This window comes from Channa argus, chromosome 19, assembly GCF_033026475.1.
Source record: "Channa argus isolate prfri chromosome 19, Channa argus male v1.0, whole genome shotgun sequence".
Classification (NCBI taxonomy): domain Eukaryota; kingdom Metazoa; phylum Chordata; class Actinopteri; order Anabantiformes; family Channidae; genus Channa; species Channa argus.
Genome location: NC_090215.1, coordinates 7328503 through 7352650, shown reverse-complemented (window position 1 = coordinate 7352650; position 24148 = coordinate 7328503). Strand labels below are relative to the sequence as shown.

The following is a 24148-nucleotide window of genomic DNA, read 5'->3' as shown; positions in this document are numbered from 1 at the left end:
TTCAGAGTGTCATATTCCTTTAGCTGTTGGTGTCATGTAAAGTCATGTTATTCACTAATGCTAACGAATATTTTTGACTCAGTTATTAAAAACAAAGTTTAATCATCGATTTTTTTAAAGGATCATTCTGAAAGAGGCAAAGTTTACTTCTCATGGGCTGAATTAATATCTATTTTTTAATCTGTACATGTAGATTATATGTAAACAACAGGTAACAGTTTATTTGACTATGTTTGGAGAAACTTCACTCACCGTCTGATAAAGGTAGCTACAGTATGATGAGCGCTAAGTGACCAAGCACCTTATAGAACTCTATTTCCCCATCGACTTCCTGTTTTTTAGTAGTTTTAGTTTCATAGCATTACGTATTTACAAAGGTGAAAAGGTGAAAATGACATTCCTCGTTTCATAAGCAAAAGCTACTGTTGTCAATAATTTACAAACACCACTACTCAGACATTTTAGGTAGTACAGTAAATTTATTCCGTATAGAAAAAAAACTATTTTCAACTATAAGTTTAGAATTACTTTATTTTGATAAGTTTAAGCAAATTTTCCCTTTTTAAATGTACCATTTGCTGATGGATGTAGCTCATATAGTTATAACGACAACTTGTTTTTCAGGGTAAATATAAATGAATTCATTAATCTGCGTGAAGTAGCACATGTACTTGATTTCTTTTAGGAAAAGTTGAAAAACTCCAACACTGTAAGCTTGATTATTGATTTACCTTAATAATGTGATCACAATAAATAATAGTAATAATTTATTTTGTTTTCCGTTGCGTTGCTTTACGTTGAGTTTTCAAAAGTGGCCTCACTCCTAGAATTATTGCTCCAGCTATCAGGAGCTGGCTGGATAGAGCAGTAGCTGAGCGTGTTTAAATAGAGGATATGTGATAAAACTCCAAGATTAGGGGTCTGTGACTGTTGACAGCAGCACTATTAACAGTGGCCTTATAACATAAAAAGTAAGATGAAAATAAAATGTCAGTGTCAAAAGCACAAATATAAACTTGAAACTATTAAATACATTTTTATTGGATATTTTGGGGCCGATCTTTTTTTGAGGACGGACACTTTATCGGTTGAGCGGCAGCGTTCCTGCTCCTTCTATTGGTCAGCACGTCTGTCAATCAACAGCAGCTGCCATGGTAACTGCAAGCAGACGTTGGTTTGTCAGTTAAGAGCAAGTTGAGCAACGCAGAGCGAACAAAAGTCAAGTTCAGACGGAATAACAACAAAATGAACTGGTCAGCTGCGTTATTTCGAAGAATATCAAACTTTAATTCTTGGGCCACCAGACAGTGATATTGTTCTGTCGCGCTAATGCTTATTTGAAGTTGTCGCGCGTTGTGGAGTCAGCTGAGTTATTCCAGTCACTGTTACAAGTTTCGAACCGCTGCGGCACAAAAATGATCCCTGAATGTCCACGCGTCGGGGAGTCGAGAGGCCGAACCCGGGTCCAGCACAGTCCGGCACCCGAACCTCGCCAGGACCGGAGCGTCAGCGGATTGTTGTCCGAAATCAAAACCACCATCCACACCGAGTGTTTCAACGACCACTACACCATTATTCCCGGTAAAGAGCTCGGACGGTAAGAGGAAGCATTTATTCACGAGTTTTAAGTGTCAACTTTGCTCTCGAGTTGATTTAAAAATGGAAATACGTTTGTGGAGATGGTACATTCACCTGTTGCAAAACGCAACCTCTGTGCCATTTGGGGCGAATTCCTGTCGTTTAAACAATGTACGTATATGGTTCTATTTTATAATGGCTGGTGGTTACTCGGCAGCTCAGTGACTGAACAGCGCTGGCACGGGAACCGTGGGCTGTCTGCCAGGCTAAAAGACCCAGGCCTGATTGGATTGATTGGGTTGTAAAAGCAAACCATGAGTTTCTTCACTGCATTTCTTTCCTGCAGTTTTACAAAAATCATCTATCGATTCTTAAATTGAAAAGACGGTGCAAAAGCTCTTGGTTGACATTCTGCTGTTACCCCAGTGACTCTTGCAGTAATACATAAAAATACATTGGAATTGATTTATGTCTGTATTCAAAAGCAGTATCATTTTCCTAATATTCAGATGGTTATAGGACTTAATTGTTTTGTATATGTGTGACTAAATACCTCTTACAGATAACAAAAGCTAAGAAAAGCATTACTATCAGATCAGAAAACACATTTGTGTTTATCTTGGAAAGTTGAGCCCATTCTATTGTTTGATGTTAGTTATTTGGCACCTATGTGCCCTTTTGAAGAGCTAATGTTTTACAGGATTTCTGAAAGGTTAATTATTAGAGGAAATATCCTCCACCATGTAGGCTCTGGATTCCCTAACAAAGTCACAAGGCCAAGCTTTTTAAATTAGGTATAGGAGGCTTTTAGCCTGACTAAATGTCCATAGAATGATTAAGTCACATTGTAGGTGTGTTTTGATTAGTTACGTGGTTTGTTACTTTTATTTGGGCCGTCAGTTTTGACTTTCAGCCAAGTTACAGTATGCTATGTTAGTAATTCATGTTTGAGTCTTAGAGGGTCACAACAAAGGGTGTGTGTGTGTGTGTGTGTGTGTGTCTTTGCATCGCATGACCTGACATTGTGACTGAGATTAGCTGCCCTAGAACAGCATGAAAGGTTACATGATTGTGCAGTACTACTCTGATCTACCGCATTGTAGTTGGTAAATTCATTAACACAAGCTCAAGTCTTTAGGTTAATGTAAACCAAAGTGATACACAGTGCCTTTTTAAATATAGGCAACCTCATATAACTTTAAAGATGGTAGGGGTGGATGGAACAACTCACAGAATTAACTGTTTGATCAATATCACTGTGTTTTGGCCATGGTTTTTGGTTCAGTTCAGTTTATTTTTGTTAAAGACCATAAGAAACATAACCCTCTTAGGTGTCAAGTACTTTTAATAAAAGTGGCCTAATAAATCTATTAACATGAAGTACAACATAAACCAAATGCACACTATACACAGTTTAAAAAGCAACACTGCCCTGTTCATTTTATATTTATTTATGTGCTGCTTATAATATCCCGCAATCCCTGATTCTCCACAACTGCATAGGGCTGTACACCTTTAACTATGAAAGCCCACCACACTTTAGTTAGAGATTTTGCCCTGTCTGAATCTGCATAGAGGGGCTAAGTGCTGCAGGCAGAATGAGTTACCCTTTACTTCTTCAAGCTCCCCTATTGTGCTGTGAACAGACACACGTGGGTGATGTCTTCTGAAATGGTTCATTACTTTGGAAGTATTGCTCCTAACATAAACCAGACATGGTTCACAGTGCTTGCACACAGTTGCCATTTTATCCACCACAAAAATGTATTCGTGGCTTCAGAGTAGGTAATTTGCCAGCTGAATAGGAAATGTGTTCATATGTTCGGAAATGATTGGTTCAAAAAGAGCCAGCGTAGCTTGAAAAGGATGCTCAAAGTTGGAATTTTCATCCTATGGTTGTTGCTGCTCTATTAAGTTTTGATACATTTTTATGTGAGAAAGGCCCCATTTAGATTGGGAATATGTGATCAATTTATCCAGATTTATCAAATTAAACTTCATCTCAGCACTGTTAAATCCGCTGTTCCAAGGGAGACAGACAGTGGGGATCTCAGCAGCCTCTAGCCAGTTTTTTGAGAGCACTGCCCAGTCTGCGTTTCCCTGGTGGAGAACACGCATGCAGCGGTGATTGGTGGTTAAGGGTAATACCTGCTCAAACGTAATTGTTGTCCTAATCGTCCCAGGACCGTTGCTTTATTGTATTTTGATATTGATATTTTTTTACAAAAGAAAGTTCCCATTTAGATTTAGAAGATGTGGTCAGTTTATAAGAATTCATACATTTCATCACCACCTTTACACTGAGGTGACCCAGCAGTCTGCAGCACAGCCCAGATGAGGTCTGTACCTCCTGAGGCACAGCATTTTATAAGGTTCGAAGCGTTTGGTCTGTTGAGAAAAATATAAGACTTTACACTCAATTACTTTATTTCCCTTTTAAAATTTTTGCTTTTATTGCCCAAACTTAAAAACACATGGAACTCAAAATCAGTTCTGTGGCATGAAAGCCATGTGCTGTATACAACCAACACCCTCCCAGCAATCATTTTGCAAGATGATTTCTATTAGTAAATGGATGTTTTGTTATGTTCATGCAGTTATGTTTGCAGATTAGTTAGAAATGTCATTTGGTTTTATAAGGCAAGGTTGAAAATAAAGAATGAGGAGACCACTTAAAAGCACCGCTATCACTATTAAAGCACCACTGGCATAAATATTGGGTTTCTGAACATCCGGCTCAAATTATTATTTTTTCCATTCAGTCGATGTATTAACAGCTTAGCCTTCACCAGGGATATTGTTTTGGGTGTTAGATAATCAGTGTAATAACAGATGAAGGAGTTGTCATTCTTCAACCATACAACTTGTGCCATACAACTGGGTGACTCTTAGTGAGAACCGTGGTTAAGCTCTCTGAACTTAGCAGTGGAATTTCATTCATGAGGCCAGTTCAGATTAAAGGCTCGACCATAAACTGATCTTCTAATGCATCGTTCTTTGCTGGTTTATTGTAACTATAGGCTTTTATAGTTTTAAATGTAAAAAAACGTTTAGAGACATAGCATTATGTGAAATTATACTTAAAACTGAGATAATTTAATCCTATTTATTCATTACGTTGAAATCAAAATTGCTTCACAAGATCACAATATTGCACTCTGTTTTGTGTCAGTGGTTAAAACACAGCTGAAAGCAGGTTTTAAAGCTGAAGCATAATGATGAAACAAGCATGCAGAACATTCTGTCTATTGTACAGAGTTCTATGAGTGTGTGTGTGTAAAATGCAAAGTGTGATGTTAATCATTTTCTGGAATAAGATGTGGCAGCCCATCTAATCCTTCTCTACTCATTTGGCCTCCCAGAATATTGTTGGGAAACTCCCTGTGGACTAAAGCTTTATAGGTGGCCCATTCAGTTTTCCCTGGGCCTAAAGGGGCACGGTTAAGTTCAAGACTACCCTCAGTTAGAGAGTAGTTAAATAAGTCCTCATCTTATGGCATGGGAACATAAGTAGTGGTGTTTTAGTGTTGTGTATAAATCATTTGAAAGCAACATCCAGGAAGCTTAATAGTAACCTTTAGGTCTTCAGCCGTTACTGTCAAATGCTTAGAATCAAAGAGAAGGACTAACCTATTATACATTCCTTCCAACTCCTGAAATTCTCTGAAATCTTAGAAGCATTAAAGAGAGAGTGAATTATTTCTCAGCCCTGAGTTGTATATAGTGAAATGTTGAACACTTTTATTTTAATTTTAAACCTTGCCCTCATTTTGAATTTAATGGCAGCAACACATCTCAGAAAAGTTGGAACAGAAGGAACAAAAGGGAAGAAAGGTAATTGCTGCAAATAAAAAAACTAATGAAGGAACATTTGAGATCTAATTAGGTTAATTGGCAGCAGGTCAGTAACATGACTGGGTATAAAAGGAGCATTTCAGAGAAGCAGAGCCTGTTAAATGTAAAGATGGGCAGAGGTTCACCAATCTGTGACAAACTCCATCTAACAGTTGTGAAACAATTCAGAAAAATGCTCCTCAACACAAAACAGTGAAGACTTTGAAGATTTCTCCATGTACGGTATATAATATCATCAAAAGATTCTGACCGTCAGGAGGAATCTCTGTGTGCAAGGCACAAGGCGAAGGTCAAAGCTGGATATATGTGTGATCTTTGGTCCCTCAGGTGGCACAGCATTAAAAGCAGGCATGTTTCTCCACTGCAGCAACGCCATGTTCTCTTGGTCAAAGCTCATTTAAAATGATCTGAGGTAAAACAGAAAACTATTCTCTGGTCAAATGAATCCAAATTTGAAATCATTTTTTGGAAATATGGATGTCGTGTCCTGTAGAATAAAGAGAGAGGGTCCATCCAATGCTAAATCACATAATGCATCCCTCCAAACAGCATGGCTTCACAGGAGAAGGTGTTGAACTGGCCTGCCTGCAGTCCAGATCATTTACTAATAGGAAACACTTGGTCCATCATAAAACATAAAAGCATGAAAGCATGAAAGGCCCAGTTCTGTTGAGCAGCTAGAATCCTGCATCACACAAGAATGGGACAACATTCCTCTCCTAAAACTCCAGCAACTGGTCTCCTCACTTCCCAGACATTTACAGACCGTTGTTAAAACAAGAGGGGACGCTACACAATGGTAAACATCGCCCTGTTTAAACTTTTTTGACATGTGTTGCTGCCATCAAATTCAAAAGTAGCTAATATTTTCCATGAAATGGTAAAATGTCTCAGTTTGAATCTGATATGTTCTATTGTAAATAAAATATGGGTTGATGAGACTTGAAAATCATTGCATTCTGTTTTTACTCAGGATTTACAAATCTTGCCATCTCTTTTTGAATTGGGGATGTATATGAATTTCCTAGTCCATTAAAAGTTTTTTTACATTTAAGGGTTGAGGTACTGTAGGGTGATGATAGAGGAATTTAAGGTAATCCCCTGGTATATATCTCTCAATGGAAGTCCCAGATGGCCCACAGCCAAGCTCCTTTAGTGACTGCGGCATTGTCAAGCAGTCATTGAATTCCTTATGGTTAAGACCCAAAGCTTTTTCCATGATGGGTCTTAGTGACATGAAGGGCCACTCTCTTAGCCCATATGGTCCTGTGCAGAGCTCTTAAGTGATTGCACATAACCACCCTAGCCACACTAGGGACTTCAAAAAACAATGTTACTTTAGTAACATTGACAATGCTTTTAGATTTGCTGATAGCTGAGCTTAGTATTATTGTAAATTTTGACTTATTCCATTTTTATAGTTTGTGTTTTCCACCAAGAACTCTATTCATATGATCTACATGTATTGAAATTACTGACCAGCACAGGACAATAACTTTTGTTTACTTTAGCAGGAAGGATATTAGAACTATTAGTTTAAAGGTATCGATGCCTAATCAAAAAAAGACAAAGTCAGTTGAACTAGTGATGAAATCTGCCGTGGAAATATCGACACTTCCAGCTAAGCCTTATATACAACCAAGTTTGGATCAGTGACGCATAAATGTTCATTTACACTATATTCTAATTCTAATCATTCTATAGCACTTTTAACACTAGCTACTACAGCTTGGTTTTAGATTGAAACCTGTTGAAGCCATCCATTTCATCCAAGAGACCGATTCTTTTTATACATTTTAACCACCTTTTCCTCTGATTTGGTCTCCATCTGTACACATACTTACGAAAGTCAACTCTGTCAGGTTGTGGTCTGTGAATAAAGTTGCTGGCTTTGGAGCTGTGGTGACATTGCTTGAAAAAGGCTGAGGTGGCCCAGTATGTTTTCTAATGACCAGGATCAGACTCTGAAACCAAACAGCATCTACTGTATCTGCATGACCACACATACAGCACAGAGCAATGGCAGTTCTATTTGTGCCCCCAACAACAACTTTATGCTGTATTGTATGTACTGTAGGGCTCCATTATATGACCAATGCAGTGTATGTGTGGTGTAAATATAGGCCTGCAGCAAAGTTTCAATAATAAAAAGATATGTAAAAACTCTCTGTGGTAATGTAAAACACAAAATTATGTAATAAGCTCTAAGCTATTATAGCCCCATGACTGTCATATGAGGACAGCTGAGGATGAAGTGGCTACTTCCATACAGTCTTCTTCATTGTGTTTCAATCTGAAAGATTCTGTTCTTTTTCTGAGCTGTGGTTTCACACACAAAAAAAAAAGACGACATGAGTTACTCTCATCTTAAGTATCTCTTTCTCTCTTTGTTGTGCAGGCCAGCTAGTTTGAACTATAACAAATGCTTTTAGCAGGAAGGATATTAGGAACTATTAGTTTAAAGGTATCTATGTCTAATCAAAAAAGACAAAGTCAGTTGAACTAGTGGTGAAATCTGCCGTGGAAATATTGACACTTCAAGCTAAGCCTTATATAAAACCAAGTTTGGATCAGTAAAGCATAAATGTTCATTTACACTACAAACCATGGACTTATGAACAGCTTCTGCAAATGGTGAATACTAATCAGTGTACAGCACATTAGACACACTGAATGATTTTAAATACTTATCTTTGTGTGTCCTTAAAAGACATATCCTCTTCCTAGGACATCCTCTCAAACATTTCATGAGTATGGCTTTATGTGTTTTATCAAAAAAACAGGTGTGCGCAGGTCATCTAGAGCTAGTGTAAATCAGGTGTGGGTTAGAACAGGGAGATGTGCAGTGCTTGGGGTTTATAGAAGCACTACTGAGAACTTGTTTTTTTTTTTTTTTTGTCCTTTCGGCTTATCCCATGAGTTCAGTGTGGCCACAGCGAATCATTGTCCGCATGTTGATTTGGCACAGTTTTTACGCCGGATGCCCTTCCTGACGCAACCCTCCCCAATTTCTACCGGGCTTGGACCGGCACTGCACAGCTGGGGACGGGAATGGGCTGTTAGGGGTTCAGTGTCTTGCCCAGGGACACTTCGACATATAGCCAGGGCCGGGGATCGAACCACTCACCCTTTGGTCCGTGGACGACTGCCTTTTACCAACTGAGCTAAAGCACTACTGAGAACCATTGCCCTAAATACAGTTTTGTCCAAAAATATTGGCAGCCTTGCAATACTGTCAGAAAATGCAACTTTTCTCTCGGACAACTGTTACTTCTACCAACTGCTGTTTTGAGATCTCTCCACAGGTGTTCTATGGGATTCAGATCTGGAATCTGGATTCTGACACTGGCCACTACGTTGCCCCCCAAAATTATTTGGTAATCATCAGATTTCATTATACCATTCACACAGTCAAGGCATCCAGAACCAGAAGCAGCAAAGCAACCCCAAAACATCTTTAAACCTCCACCATGTTTGACTGTAGGGGCTGTGTTCTTTTTTTTTTTGATGGCCTCATTTCTTTTTCTGTAAACAGAATATCTCATCTGTCCACAGTACGTTCTCCCAGAAGGATTGTGGTTCTGTCACATAAGTTTTGGCAAGCTCCAGTTTTGCTTTTTATGCGTTTTATGTCAGCAGTGGGTTCCTCCTGGGTCTCCTACCATAGCGTCCCTTTTCATTCAGATGGCGACGGATAGTGCAAGCTGACAATGTTGGACCAATTTTCTGAGAATTGCAAGGGTGCTGATATTTTTGACTGTATGCTATCCACCACATACTCTAAGAAAAAAATACACATCTCTTAGCTCCTACTGTTTCTCATAGTGACCATAGTCAGCCTTTATTCTATTTTCTTTAATGGCACTGCTGTTTATTGAACTGGAAACGGGTAACTTGTTAACATATGTTTTGAGCGACACATGTGTTGCAATAAATATTATGACAGTCTTGAGAGAAACCTCTGAGGAGTGGAATATGCACAACAAAGTCCTGCACTTGACTGATAAGCTTAAAAAACAGTTTTATTTTGGTGGCATATTTAAGTTAATAAAATTGTAATTGATTGTGTGAAATGGGCAGAAAATATGATATTGATTCCAGACCCTTGAATTGAATCCAAATCACATTGTAGATATTAGCAGACATAGTAGAATAGTAGACAAGTAGAATCACTGGCTTAGAGAGTCCGAAAAAGATTATATCACAATAAAACCTTTCATATAAACCCCTCTTCACTGCCCCAGCACATATCCTAACAGCTTGTTTTTCCTCCCATTAACTTTTATGCTTTATTTGTGTGCATTCTTCAACATATTTCAAATGCACCAATCTGATTCCCCAGTGCTTGTACCAGTATCGGGTATCAGATCCAATACAGCCCTTGTACACAAGGTGCTTGACTTAAGTGATTGCTTTTGTTTTATTATTTATGTTGCAATGAAGTTCTAAAGAATAATCTTTCTTCAATTAGAACAGAGAATTGTGGATGTCAACTTAAATTCTTTTTAGTGAAAATTGTGTTGCAATTGAGTGCAAGGATATCAGCATTTAGTGGCAAATCTGTACTGTGGAGGATAAATACTTTAAGTTTAAGCTTGTTGTTACATTATATGGATTAAGGACAAATATAAATATTTTTTAAATCTATTTATGCCACATTGGAAGAAGCAGACAGAACAAGTCTGACATGTGAGTGTGAGTGAGTCTTGGCTGTGGGTAGGTCAGGTTCAGTTAGGGTGCTGCTACTGTACTCATTATTGGAGCATCGACAGCAACAGTAGCCAGAGGGAATGCATGATGTTGGCCTGTCATCTCCATCATCAACTGCATTTCAGAGGAATTCCTACGGCCAGTCTGTGATAAATCTAGGTCAGGCCTGATTTTTGTGGTGCAAAGAGAATGGGAAGCACTGGCAACAGAATCCACAGTCCCATCCAGAAAATTCATTCAACTTATGTTTTTAAACCTACATTTACATTTACATTTAGTCATTTAGCAGACGCTTTTATCCAAAGCGACTTACAAGTGAGGTACAAGGCAAGCAAAAACCTAGCAAATGCAATCTCAGAAGGTTGTGTTTTAAATAGGTGGCAGTTCTACATCTTTTTAAGATATGTATGCTGACTGTTGGATGTAATTGTCTGAAAATCTGTACCAGCATTCATGGAGCCCAGAAAGTATTTCCATCTGGTTGAGATGATGAATTAAATAATTCCTAACGTTTATTATAGCACTTTCAGCACATACGAATTTTAGTTTGACAATTACTATTGTTTCTAACTAAACAGAATATATGAAGAACTATTTTTGTTACATTCCCATCACTCTCACGTGGACTTTGAGGCAGCGAGCTTTTATTATTGAATTAATTATGCTTGTTGCAGCTAAAGGAAAGATTTTATATCTACAAAAGCGGTTAAAGACAGTTGTTCTTGTTTAATAAACAGTAAAGAGAATTAACTGTTGATAAGCCATGATAAAACGACTATTAACACCTGACACAGATTATATCTTTATGGGGAATTGCAGACAGTCTCTTCTTTTTATGATCTGTATTTGCCATTTCAGTTCAGGTAAGCTGGTCTGTTATTAAAACTAAGATTAAGCAACCCAGGTTACTGTGGTATATGTTAGCAAAAAGACCTCCAATTTGACCCTTAGCTAAACATGGCCGTTCTATATACAACAGTAACGCTCTTCTTGTCTTCCAGGGGGAAGTTTGCTGTGGTCAGAAAGTGTGTGGAGAAATGCACAGGCCACGATTATGCTGCAAAGTTCATGAGAAAACGACGGAAAGGCCAGGACTGTCGGATGGAGATAATACATGAGATTGCAGTGCTGGAGCTGGCCACAACGAGCCCCCGGGTGGTCAGTCTCCACCAGGTCTATGAGATGGCTTCAGAGATGGTACTGGTGCTTGAGTTGTGAGTATTTCAACCTTAACACTTACAGAACCTGAAAGATCTGAACACTTGGCTCAGTTTACGGAGGATTTTCCTGTTGAGATGTAGAGTTTTTAATTACAACTAACATCACAAGAACTATGAGTGGGGGTACTTAATATGACATGAGAAAGTAGTCAAACCAATGTGGTGGTGTATTATTTATAGTTTGCTATGTGTTAAGAAACCTTTTTAGAGTATGACCCATAAGTGTTTGCACCAGACTGTTATATGTCAGTACCCAAAAAATAGTTTTGCCTATGACCTAATACAAAAAAAGACACGTGATGCTCTGGTTATATACAGTACTGTACAGTACAAACATTTTTCATGCCCTTATTTTGAAATGCAAAATAAGTAAAACAGTAATTTTTTCATCAACATAATATGTCGTGCACAATTAGCTAATACAAATGTTCTTAAGTTAATTTTATTATATTTGACCGGGGGGGTGAAAACTTCTGCACTAACTTCATTTTCAATATGTAATATAACTTTTTTCATACACTCCTTGACCATTTATTTTGCTTCTTATGATAAAAGAATATTTGTACTAGCATTGTGCATTATTATTATGTTTGTCATGTTTACAATGAAATTGCATGTGAAAGGATGCAAACTTAACCCTGTTGTAAACCTAACATAATCAGCAACCAATTGTACTTGTTGAATGTGCATTAAATACTATTAAAAAACTATTTTTTTTACTTTTACCATTTCAGATTAAGGGTATGTAAACTGTAACTGTAAACTGTGCTACAGAGCTTTGAGCTGAACCCTAATACTCTCGCAAACACGAGGCATTCCAACAATGTGCCTCGCTTGTGTCCCCTTGTATACACACACACACACACACACACACACACACACACACACACACGCTCTCGCACACATGCATGCGCATTGTTTTATAGAATAGCAGTGGATTAGGTTTCCTGTGTCCCAGGCATATGACTGAGAGATGAAGGGACAGACACACTGACAGCAGTTTGATGCATTGAATCCAGTCACTGGGATTCTCAAACGCACACGTGCGCGGCAGCACACGCATGCATGCATGCACAAACACACGCGTGTGTGTACGAACACACACACACAATGTTGTATGGTGTTGACTACAGTAGACAACGCCAGTTGTCGGTGATCTCATCTCACTGGTCAGCCTGGGCCATGCTTGACCTGGTTCCCATAGTATGTGTGTGTGTTTGTGTGTATGCCTGTCTGACCATGGCACACCAGGCTGATCAAAAATGTCTTCCTCTCTTTCTCTCCCCCCCTACGTGCTGTATTGGATTTTTCCTGCATTCTTTACCATAGTAACTCCCAGAACCCCCTCTATAAACATACATAGTGTTTCTAGAGTTGTCAGAACATGCATTCCCTAGCGTCACTCTAAAGCTTGGTTCATACAAGCCGCTTGCCCTTGTACACACTTCTGTTCAGACTACAATTGGGCATGCAGACACACTCATGTTCCACACATGCTCACTACAAAACATGATGGTAAATCTGGATAGTACCAACAAGAAGTTCAACTTTAACTTTCCACTTTATTATTATAGTTATTTATATAGTGCCATTTCACAACCTGGTCATCTCAAGGCACTTTACAAAATAAAGTCAAGACTATAGAGGTATGTTAAAAAACAAAACCTGACAAATCCCCCCTTGAGCAAGCCCTAGGCAACATTGGAGTGGAAAAACTCCCTTTAACGGAAGAAACCTTCAGCAGAACCAGGCTCAGGTTAGGCGGCAGGTTGCAATCAGCCCCATTGCTTGTTGTATATAAATACAAAAGCATAAAAAAGTGTCTGCTGTATAGTGTCAAGGAGGGTAAGGTAGATGCTACATACCTTCTGTGGCTGTAATAAACTCTTAGCTTATGCTTTTCGCAAATGCACATTCAATTCACTGTGACTGCAGACAACCTGTGTGGACACCAATCTTTGGTGGCTCTATAAAGAGTATTTCTGGGTACTCAGACTGGGGAGATGATGAAATTTAGATCATGAATTTCAGACAGACGTGAAAAGTATAAATTGGCCCTAATTGGTTAAGTAATTGTTAACAGAAAATGCTGTTGGTGTACCGCATAAAAACTGGCTGTGCCACAGCTATTCCAGGCTAATGCCTATTTTATTTTTTACATTATAGAATAGACAAACAAAGTCTCAAAATCATATCTATATCTGAGTTCAGTTTCCTGAGCTTTTTACTAAAAGGTCAGTGTCATCAAGCTTGTTTCTCACTCTGGTGGATAATTAGGGTAGAGAAGCCAGCAGATTGTAGTGTTTTACAGAATTATGTGCTGTCAGACGCACATGCCATACAATGCAATGTCTTGTTAAGGAGATCAGCTCCAGTTTGCACAGTCCACCCCCACCTCAGTCCATAATCCCAATCCCAGCCATTGTTCATATACAGGATAATCTCAGATTTAACTGCTGCACTGATTGAGGATGGTGATTGTTGCTACAGAAACGCACAATCATCTGGTACATACCCCCTCCATACACACACACACACACACACACACACACACACACACACACACACACACACACACACACAAAACACAGATTAGTGCAGAAAGACAGTTAAGAAAGATTACAGTTTGGCTGGTGTTTTAATACCATTAATGTTTCCCACTAAACCCTGAAACATTATATTAAAGATTGTCATAAGTGATATGAATCAATTTTGCTACATTTACCATTCCAATAAAGCTCCTGTAGCAGATATTTGTACGACACTTTATAACATGCAGTGGGAGCACTTCAGAACTACTTTTCCACTCAGGGTACTGCAGGGTAGTTGTGGTAAGAACACAGTGGTCTTAGATTCAGGCAGGACTGGCAAGTATCTACAATGGAAGTTACCCCCTTATCCATGAAAATGTGCCAGCAGGTGGAGGAGGTGCACACACCCTGGATGGTTAGCATGAGGCAACAAGGGGCTTGGAAGAGAATGCACTGGTGTGTAAGGTCTGACATCTGGCATGTAGAGGCCCAGTATATAAACATCACGATCCAAGCTCTCTGTGATGCCTTACCATTGCTAACAAGTCATTATTGTACCCCCTTTGCCTTGGCAGTGACTGTGGGTAAAGGACCACCATACTTAACCATACCCTACAAATTTCCTGGTAGAGTGTTTTTTTTTGTTTGTTTGTTTTTTGTAACAGAAAGGGAAGAATAAGTATCCATCTCCTTCATGTTCTTCCTGTTACAGTATACTTTTCATAGATTAGTTATGCAAAACTATAAAGCAATGATAACTAATCATAACAGGGTTCTGTTTGCACTTTATTGTACTGTACATGCACTAAGCTACTTGATACCAACATTCAGTTGTCTTTGGCCCATTAATTTTTTTTCTTCCTAGTTTAAAACTTTTCACTACTCATCCAAGTAGCTCCTTCAATCTGGTGAAATATTGATGGGGAACCCCCAACTATAAAGCAAGTTGGTTTTGTTTCTCACCTCAAAAGCAGGAAAACGCATACATGTCTTGTTTTGACCATTACTGGCTGACAACTTTCCCCTACATAGACCCTCCCTATTGCCCCCCTGATGAGCCTATTCAAACAGCTCTGATAAACAATAATAGACAAACACTAAAAAAATATCAGTTCCTTTCATAAAATGATCATGTGACTCATCTAAATGGAGGGGTACATGTCAGATGGAAGTAATCCATGTGACTACCAGAGCTCGTAACAGCATCATTCATCTATGTACCTACCTCATCCTCCCTTTTTATATTTGCCTCCTCTGTGCTTTTTTTAATCAGAGAGAAATAGAGCAGAATGCTTTAATTCTTTCTCTGGAGGGATGTCAACAGCATACTCATACTCTACTTTTTTTTCTCCCCAAATATTATTTTGTTGACAGATATTTCAAATAGTGGGGCAAATGGTGAAGAGGGAGCAAGTGAGGAGGGGCCAAATGTTCTATGAATGAGGGTCAGTTTGATATAGAATACTATTCATGCCCCAGTGGAAGGGAGGGATTTGTGAGGAAAACAGGCAAAGAGGCCAAAGCTTTTTTTTTTTTCAAGCTGCTAGGGAGAGAGAAAGAACTAATGGGGAATGTCAAAATAAGTAACAAAAAGGAGAGACAGAAGCAATAATAGTGCAGATATGATATATGATAAGGGAACTGTTGAGCAGAAAGAGGAAGGCTTTTAGAAACGAAGAATGACAGTTATAGAGAGCTCCATGGCATCATTGCTGGCCGAGCTCCAGCTGGGAGTTCATTATGTCAGTTGAGTTGCACGAGCACACGTGACTAACCAAAGCATGGCAACTCGCCCAGAGAGTCATATGGGAAAGAACCACAGGAATGACAGTTAATGCTCACAATTACAAACTGGTTTGTAACTAACAATAATAATAATGATTTCCTCAAACAGCTGTTCTCTGTGGTTTTTAACAAGTGTTACTCACACAAGAAATGTCTTAGTAAGGTCCTATTTTCAGTAGTGAACATTGGAAGCTCCTTTACCAAAGAGGAATAATATCAAACTGCTTTAGATGCAGTACAAATAAAATACTTGTTTGATGGGTGGATAAATCGATTGATCCTCACTCAGGCTTAGGGCGAAAATATATGTCAGAAATCATGTTGGGTTGGCTCAGTTGAGCTGAAGCCCTATGGCAGGTTAATTTGGCTCTAAACATGATTAGAGGTGACAGATTCAGATTCAGGCATTTGGACAAACATGGGTCCGTTGCCAAGCTGTAAGTTGCTATTTTTTGCTGCAAATGGAGCAATTACAATGTGGGAAACTTCAGTTTGTTAAACATGAATGCAGCATTGAGGGCCACCCTGAGTCATTCACTTGACCTCACTCTAAACTTAGTATTCCCTCTTCCTGTCACGCTCATGCAGTGTCTCTACAGTTTTTTTATACCAGTTAAGGTTTTTCCTAAGATATTAAGTATAAACCCTTTCCAATTACCCAACTTTTAATGGATGTTTTTATTTATGGTATCAGAATGGTGAGTCAGTAGTTGAGATATGAAGCAGATTATGTAGGTCATCTGATGGTAAACCATCTGAGGTTGTGTGCAATGGGTGACTGATTAAAGCTGAATTGATTCCCACAGCACTGAGTTGACACTGATTTCATTAATTACATTAGCAAGCTGCCAGTCAAACCCTGACTGCCCTCTGCCTACATGAACATGATCTCTCACTGGGCTTCAAAGCCACTGTCAAGCTTCAGGGGCAACACACACAGGCAGTACACCAATCTGCTTTTGTCTGGGATCATCTCATTGAAAGCATGTTTAGCATGTTTCTGTTTCTAGTGTCCCCTTTAAATTATGTTTTAAAAACTTTTTGAAGTCTCCTGTCTGAGGATCTAAGGTTTGCAAAAGAAGAGATACTTGTAGCATTTTGTCATTTATTAAGTTTAATCATTGAATACTTGTTCAGTTAGGGTTGCATGATTTGTAAAATGTCTACTTTGTGGAAATCAAGTTTCTACAGTCTGCACAAAAAGGAAAACATAAGGTAGATGATAGTTGTTATAATAACAGTCCTGTAAACCAAATAATTTGTTTATGCCGATCTGTCGCTATCTTACTCTGCGTCATCCATGAGACTGACAGACTGAATAAAGAGTCTGTACAGTGATCTGACGTCTTGTTTTGAGTGTGTTGAAAATAAATTATCTCTGGCTACAAGATGTGAGCCTGTGGAAGTCAACTGAACACAGCATTCTACTTTATTCAGGCCGTCCCTTTAGCTAACAGCTGTCTGCAGACATCAGGCTGATGTCTCGTTAGCACGAAAAGTGCAGATGAGTTAGTGAACAGACTTTGATCATAAAATCACAAGAGATGTTTTATGCACATGGCCTAAAAATATTGGTCACTTGTTGAAAGAAAAGAATGTAGAAAAAAGTCAACATAAACCTCATGTGTGAGACCTTTCAAAGTAGAGTGGGAAAACTGAGTAGTCGTTAGACTGCATTCATTTCTGTCTGATCCTCTACCAACAGTTTACACGTGCTAAAAGAACTGTGTGTGTGTGTGTGTGTGGTGGTGTTTCAGAAAACACAAACACATTCCCTTAGCTGACCTAATTGTGTATCATGAGTCTCTTTTTTTTTCTGGTCTTCCTGCTTAAACACACTGTTTTCCTAATAAAGCAGTAGACTAGGATTTCGGTTATGATTCACAAGAACAGAGTCGGTGTAGTAAGGGTGGGGTGGTTATTTGTGTAAAGACAGGAAAAAACCCTTATAACTGAACCAGCTGAACCACGCATTTGCCGTTCCCAGATAGAAGTGATGCGGACAGTAATTTTAAAAGGGCATAAAAAGTAAAAGTGATGCATTTATGCCATTGGGTATTTAATTAATATTTGCAGTGAGTTTTCATAGCAACAGGAAGGTAAAGTAAAGCTTATATTTGTATATGAATGTATCACAAACAACTGGAAATAGTTTTGGGAAATGTTTGTTTTCAGCAAAACGGTCGCCGCCGTATTTGTTTTGGCAGAGGAACAGTACAACTTAAGCTAAAGCATAAGATGCAAAATCAAACCCTCCCTGCTCTACTGTGCCCTGTTAAGCACTGCCATGGCACAGCAGGGCACAGCAGTGGCACTGAAAGGTCTTAAAGGATAATTGAATATTTTAATATTTTGTATTGCCTCTAAAAAGTGGGTAAGGAGCCTTCCATCAAATATCCAACGCTGGCAGAAGGATATGACAGAGTGATCATTACAGCTGGCATGTTTCCTCAAATGTATTTTTTATGGATGTCTTCTACAGTGGAAGTCTATTTAGTGTGAAATTCCCTCTCCGTCTTTTCAAAGTTTTCTGTTGAGCTGCAGTTGAAGTAGGGAACGTTAATCTAAAAACACTGAATTTTGGATGATGATTATATAGGAGGCATCTCTTAAACGCCTCTATTAACAGAAGAAATGTTTACAGCAGGCAACACCTGTTTCAGTGAGCACTTAATTTCTGTTTTAAGACACATTTGATAAGAGTGTAGAATCCCTAGTCCTGTAGGGAATTATTTGACTTTCATCAGATCCAAGCTCCAGAATGGTAAGGTTTTTATTTTCTCTAGTCGGGTTAAAGGCCTTTTCATCTCACCTTGAAAACCCAAAACATATGCACTCACACCTCATGTACCTCACCCTCTCCTCCTTCCTTTGAGATAAAGCCTGATTCACCAGAACCCTGAGGGGGACACCTTGTCTATTCCTGACTACATGTTTTTTTTTTTGAGTATAGAATTGAGTTTATCCCTGAATTTATATTTGATCATAGGAAGCTAAGGGTTCTTTCCACAGTATAGTGGCTTATATTCAGGCTAAGACAGTTTTCTGTTTGCTGTTTTTTGCTAGCCCTGCTTTCTCATGTTGGAGGTGGAGAGGTGGAGATCAGTCAACAGAACAAATGTCCTCCTTCAAGAGAAGCTCATAATTAGTTTGCTATATTTGGAGGTGCTCTGCTATTTCTGCCATCGCCTCCAGCAACTGAAAACACATTCACATTCACACATTTGCTCTGGGGGCTGATTTATTTCTGTGGTGTCTTGTGGGATTCACCATAAAAAGCCTGACATCATTTTGATGAGGTTGTGGACGAAACAGGGAACACAGGCTATAGTTTGGGACGAAACTGGAACACCACAGGAAGCCCAAAGTCCAAACACATGAATGTTAGGACAACTGGGAACAAAATTTTTATATATATATATATATATATATATATATATATATATATATATATATATATATATATATATATATATATATATATATATATATATATATATATATATATATATATATATATATATATATATATATATATATATATATATATATGTATGTATATATATGTATGTATATATATGTATATATATATGTATGTATATATGTATGTATATATATATATATATATATATATATATATATATATATATATATGTATATATATATATATATATATATATATATATATATATATATATATATATATATATATATATATATATATATATATATATGTATATATATATATATATATATGTATATATATATATATATATGTATATATATATATTCTATGTATATATATATATATATATATATATGTATATATATATATATATATGTATATATATATATATATATGTATATATATATATATTCTATGTATATATATATATATGTGTATATATATATATTCTATGTATATATATATATATATATATTCTATGTATATTTTCTATGTATATGTATATATATATATACTCTATGTATATATGTGTCTGTTTCTGTGCATGAGACTAGTGAGCTGTCCAGGCTATAGGACCCCCTGACCTTGTTACTAAGATTGCTGAAGAGAACAAGTGATCATCTAATGTACTATGTGTTTTGTGCAGTGCTGCTGGAGGTGAGATCTTTAACCAGTGTGTGTCAGATCGGGAGGATGGGGCCTTCACCGAGAAAGATGTGAAAAGGCTCATGAAGCAGATTCTGGAGGGAGTTGCCTTTCTCCACCAGAATAACATAGTTCACCTCGACCTAAAGGTAGTGGAGGCACCCACGTGCGGACACACACACACACACACACACACACACACACACACACACACACACACACACACGGTCCTCTAGGATCACCTTTATTTTGCACGTGTTTCTTTTGTACGCTATTTAACCCCTTTTATTGATCTTGAAAATTCTCAAGTTAGTCAGTTTAGATGAACCATTCTGTTTTTACTCAACGTGGCTTATTAGCTGTATATGTATGTACTTTTAGCTGTACATTTTATGATTGGACAGCTTACTCTCTGACATAGATTTGTGCTTTCTCCTGAGTATAATGGGCAAACAGTTTTGAAATAGGTTTTTAGCAAAAAATATATCTTCCTCTGGATTATCTATGGATCACACTCCCAAGTGTTTTCACAGGAAAGACTTCTGCTGAGCAATTGGTGATGGAAAAAACAAAGCATTATGAAGCACTGAAGTACTGAAGCATTAGAATTAAAAATGTTTCACTTTTTTGAATAATTTAATAAAATAAACAATAGTGACATCTGCTGGTCACATTATTGCATATTGCAATATTGCATTTGAATAGGTGAAGAACAAACTTATACACGCGTAACCTGTAATACAGTGATTGAGTAGAGTAGAGAAGACGGTACAGATTAAACAGATATGCACATGAGTGTTTCCTAACATTTTGACATGTGCTGGGATGTCATATCAGCCTCAGAACATCCTGCTGACCAGCAGTTCTCCTCTGGGTGACATTAAGATTGTGGACTTTGGTCTGTCAAGGATGGTCTGCAACCACCAGGAGCTCCGAGAGATCATGGGAACCCCGGAGTATGTTGGTGAGTTGCTGCTTATCCTCACTTATAGGATAATTTTTTTGAAGTAATCATATTGATAATTTGCATGTTTGTGTTTATCTTTTCAGCTCCTGAGATTCTTAATTATGAGCCCATAAGCACAGCAACAGATATGTGGTAAATATTGGACCTTTGTTTGTTTAATTTTTTTAAACATTTGGAATAATGTTATTTCCTTCATCACTTTATTTACCATCCTTAAAATTACTGGGTAGAGTTTATACAGTCTGGTGCCACCTGCTGGTTGTATGTATCATTTTAAGACTGCAACCATTTTAACTGCCACCATCCCATTTTTTATAAAGATATAAAATGTTATTCTATTAGAAATCTAAACCGTGTGATGTGTGTGCAGGAGCATTGGTGTTTTGGCCTACATGATGCTGACAGGAATCTCTCCATTCGTGGGCGAGGACAAGCAGGAGACATTTCTCAACATTTCCCAGCTCAATGTGAGCTACACAGAGGAGGAGCTGCAGCAGCTGGACCAGGCCGCTCTATCTTTCATCCAAACTCTGCTTCGCAAACGACCACAGTCAGTCCACAACTCACATCAAATTGAGTTTATTTTATTATTTCTTTTTTTATTTAAGGCATTTCTGTTAATTGATTATATTGATAATGTAATAACTACATTTTAATGTAAGCCACTTCCCTGTTGTTGTGTTTTTCAAGTTCTATATTGTGTCTGTGAAGTAATGCAGACTTACTGACTACTAACTCAGCAGCTAAAGATGTTCACATAACATCTGGCTTTATCACAGTACAACAGCTCATTTCCTAAAGCATGAAATTCCAGTGTTAATGTATAAAATGCTAGATTTTTACTGATACGGGTTTGTTACCGAGTTTTCTTCATCCATATGTTACACATTTAAATTTGTAGCTGGTGAGAAAGCCAGATGTCATTTTGTTGTGATGCAGCTGAATTCCAAGTCTATTTACAATTTACATATTTTTATGTTTTCAGGGATCGAGCTACAGCACAGCAATGTCTCAAACATCCCTGGCTTCAGTCCTTGGACTCTCAGGAAGGCCAGACAGCCGAGAACCAAGAAGCATACCACACCGCCAGTAGTTCTAACAGTAGCCCTGAACCTCCCAGCAGCATAACCACACCTGAGGAGGAGGAGGAGGGGGAGGAAGGCCCAGTCACAGAAGAGCTGATAGTCATGGCTGCCTACACTCTGGGTCAGTGCCGCCAGTCCTCCACCTCAGAGAAGGAGGCTCTGGCTGCTGAGCAGAAGGCCATCTCCAAACGCTTTAAGTTTGAGGAACCCTACAGTGCCCTGCAGGAGGTCCCTGGGGAGTTCATCTACTGACCTCATTCGCACCTACAACCTCTGAGGAAAAGTTGATGTTGTCTCAGTAACAAGATAAACCTGAATATTTAAAATCCACTCCATATATACTGTACATTTTTCTTCAGGTGATGTTTCAAACTCACTCTGATTTTATTTAAGCGCTTGGGTTTTAATTTAATTTTTTTTAGTACGTACCTATATATTTCTTCCACAATACATCATCACCCACAATGAGGTTTACGTCTCTTAATTTGTATCTGGTTTGGTGTAGTTATTTTTTCCCTTTGAGCAACAGGTCAAAGGTTGTGACGTTGAGGTGCTGAGACATGTCCAAACTACAGTAGCTTGTGGAAATTTAACTTTAAAAAGTGGAGTCCTCTATTTAAACCAGCTTTCAATAATCAAGGAAAAATCTAGCTGAATCCAATTATCCATCTTTCATTGGGCTTTAAGTCTGCAAATATGCTTGTAAAATGTTCCATCACAGGGCATTAGATCTTAATAGATAAAAGCAAATGTTTGGATTTCTGGGTAACATGCTTATAAATGCTGCAAGCTAAGGTGGTATAACCAAAAATAAGCTTAATGGAGCAGGAAATTGACCAGAAATAAGACAACAAACACACTGAGGAACATATTGATTCAGTTTTAGTGTTTATCCATCAAAAGGTTGTTTGCAGTGTCAGACCGGATACAGCAAACTGTATTAGTTAATGCAGCTCCTAATATACTGTAGATTTACATAAGCACTTTTTTTTTTTTTTAAGAAACTTTAAACTTTGTGTTGAACAGGATATTAAATAAGCAGGACATTTTACAGGGTAAAAATACTTTTGTCACTACTTTCTGCTAAACAGAAAGATAATGAATACACCGTTTTCAACTGACCTCACTGTATTCACAATACTTATTGCCCAATATATAATTCATAAGGAATAGGTAAAATCCATTAACGTGTGTCAACTTCCTGTCACAACACTCAAGTCCACCACTATGTCTATTAGCTTTAGTAACACTTGAGGGTTATGTTATTTAGGTGGTGTTACATTAAATGTGACTGACAAGACCCTCTCAGCAAAGAAAGTGATGTTAAAATATAAAATAGCAGAAGAGCAGATTCAGTTTTTCAGTCAAGTCAAAGCTGAGTCCAGAGAAAAAGCACTTTAGTGCAAGTATCTTTTCCATCCAGATGTCGAGTGTGGCGAGTATTGCATCCACTATGGTGACTCGTAAACAGAGGAGGGGCACACGTCCTGGCGGACTGCTCGCTCAGGTCAGTGCTACCAGTCATTAGTTGTCCAGGCTCCCTCTGTTTACACACTCATCATTAACAGGTTTGTAAACCCTAATACAGTATATTTAAAGCATTACTTTTTCATTGTTTGCATCTAAAGGGGTCATACATGTTTGGTACATACTTCAAACCACTGAGAAAGAGACAAATGCAGACAGAAATCTCCCAGGTTAAATAAAGATTGTTCTAACTTTGACACTAGCCAATGTGTTCATGTACAGTAGATTCTTACAATCCCAGACAATTGGTCCACTTACCAGAAACTGATTTACACTTTTGCCACTGATGCCAGATAATAAGTAAAACTTGTCTGCTTCATGTTCTGATTGCTCTGGAGAAATGTAGGCCACTAAGTTCCACTTAGCTAAAATAGGTGGAAATCTCTCCACAGTGTCTAAAGGCTGTGTGCGTGTGCGTGTGTGTGTGTGTGTGTGTGTGTGTGTGTATAGGATATGTATAGGTCCACTTGTCATATATATGTGCATGCATACCGATGTGTTGATTTGCAGTTGAGTGTTTATAGCACTTACTACTCCTTACAGTGAGAGGAAAATAACACAAACTCTTCTGATGAGCCAAATCTGTCCGATTTGTTTCCATTTCCTCGTGTGTGCCGCTTTCACCTGCACATAACAAACTGCTGCCTATGCAACCCTGTTTTTATTTTGTTTGGTGCCATGCTTAGAGGTACTAATATTTTTAGGTCATCGCTTTTTCTTTTTTTTTTTTTTTTTTTCTTAAGGTATTTTTTTGTGTAATATTGCAAATTTCTTTTGAG

At 38.1% G+C, this 24148-nt stretch overlaps 1 protein-coding gene across 1 annotated transcript; it reads left to right on the top strand.

Annotated features, from left to right (window-relative positions):
- The first annotated feature begins 1154 nt into the window (after positions 1 to 1154).
- Positions 1155 to 23905, top strand: stk17a (serine/threonine kinase 17a). The gene is made up of 7 exons (XM_067486798.1): positions 1155 to 1597; positions 11145 to 11357; positions 19792 to 19939; positions 20628 to 20754; positions 20841 to 20889; positions 21128 to 21307; positions 21743 to 23905. The coding sequence occupies exons 1-7, from the start codon at positions 1416 to 1418 to the stop codon at positions 22092 to 22094; spliced, it is 1251 nt and encodes a 416-aa protein (XP_067342899.1). The 5' UTR covers positions 1155 to 1415; the 3' UTR covers positions 22095 to 23905.
- Positions 23906 to 24148: the final 243 nt, after the last annotated feature.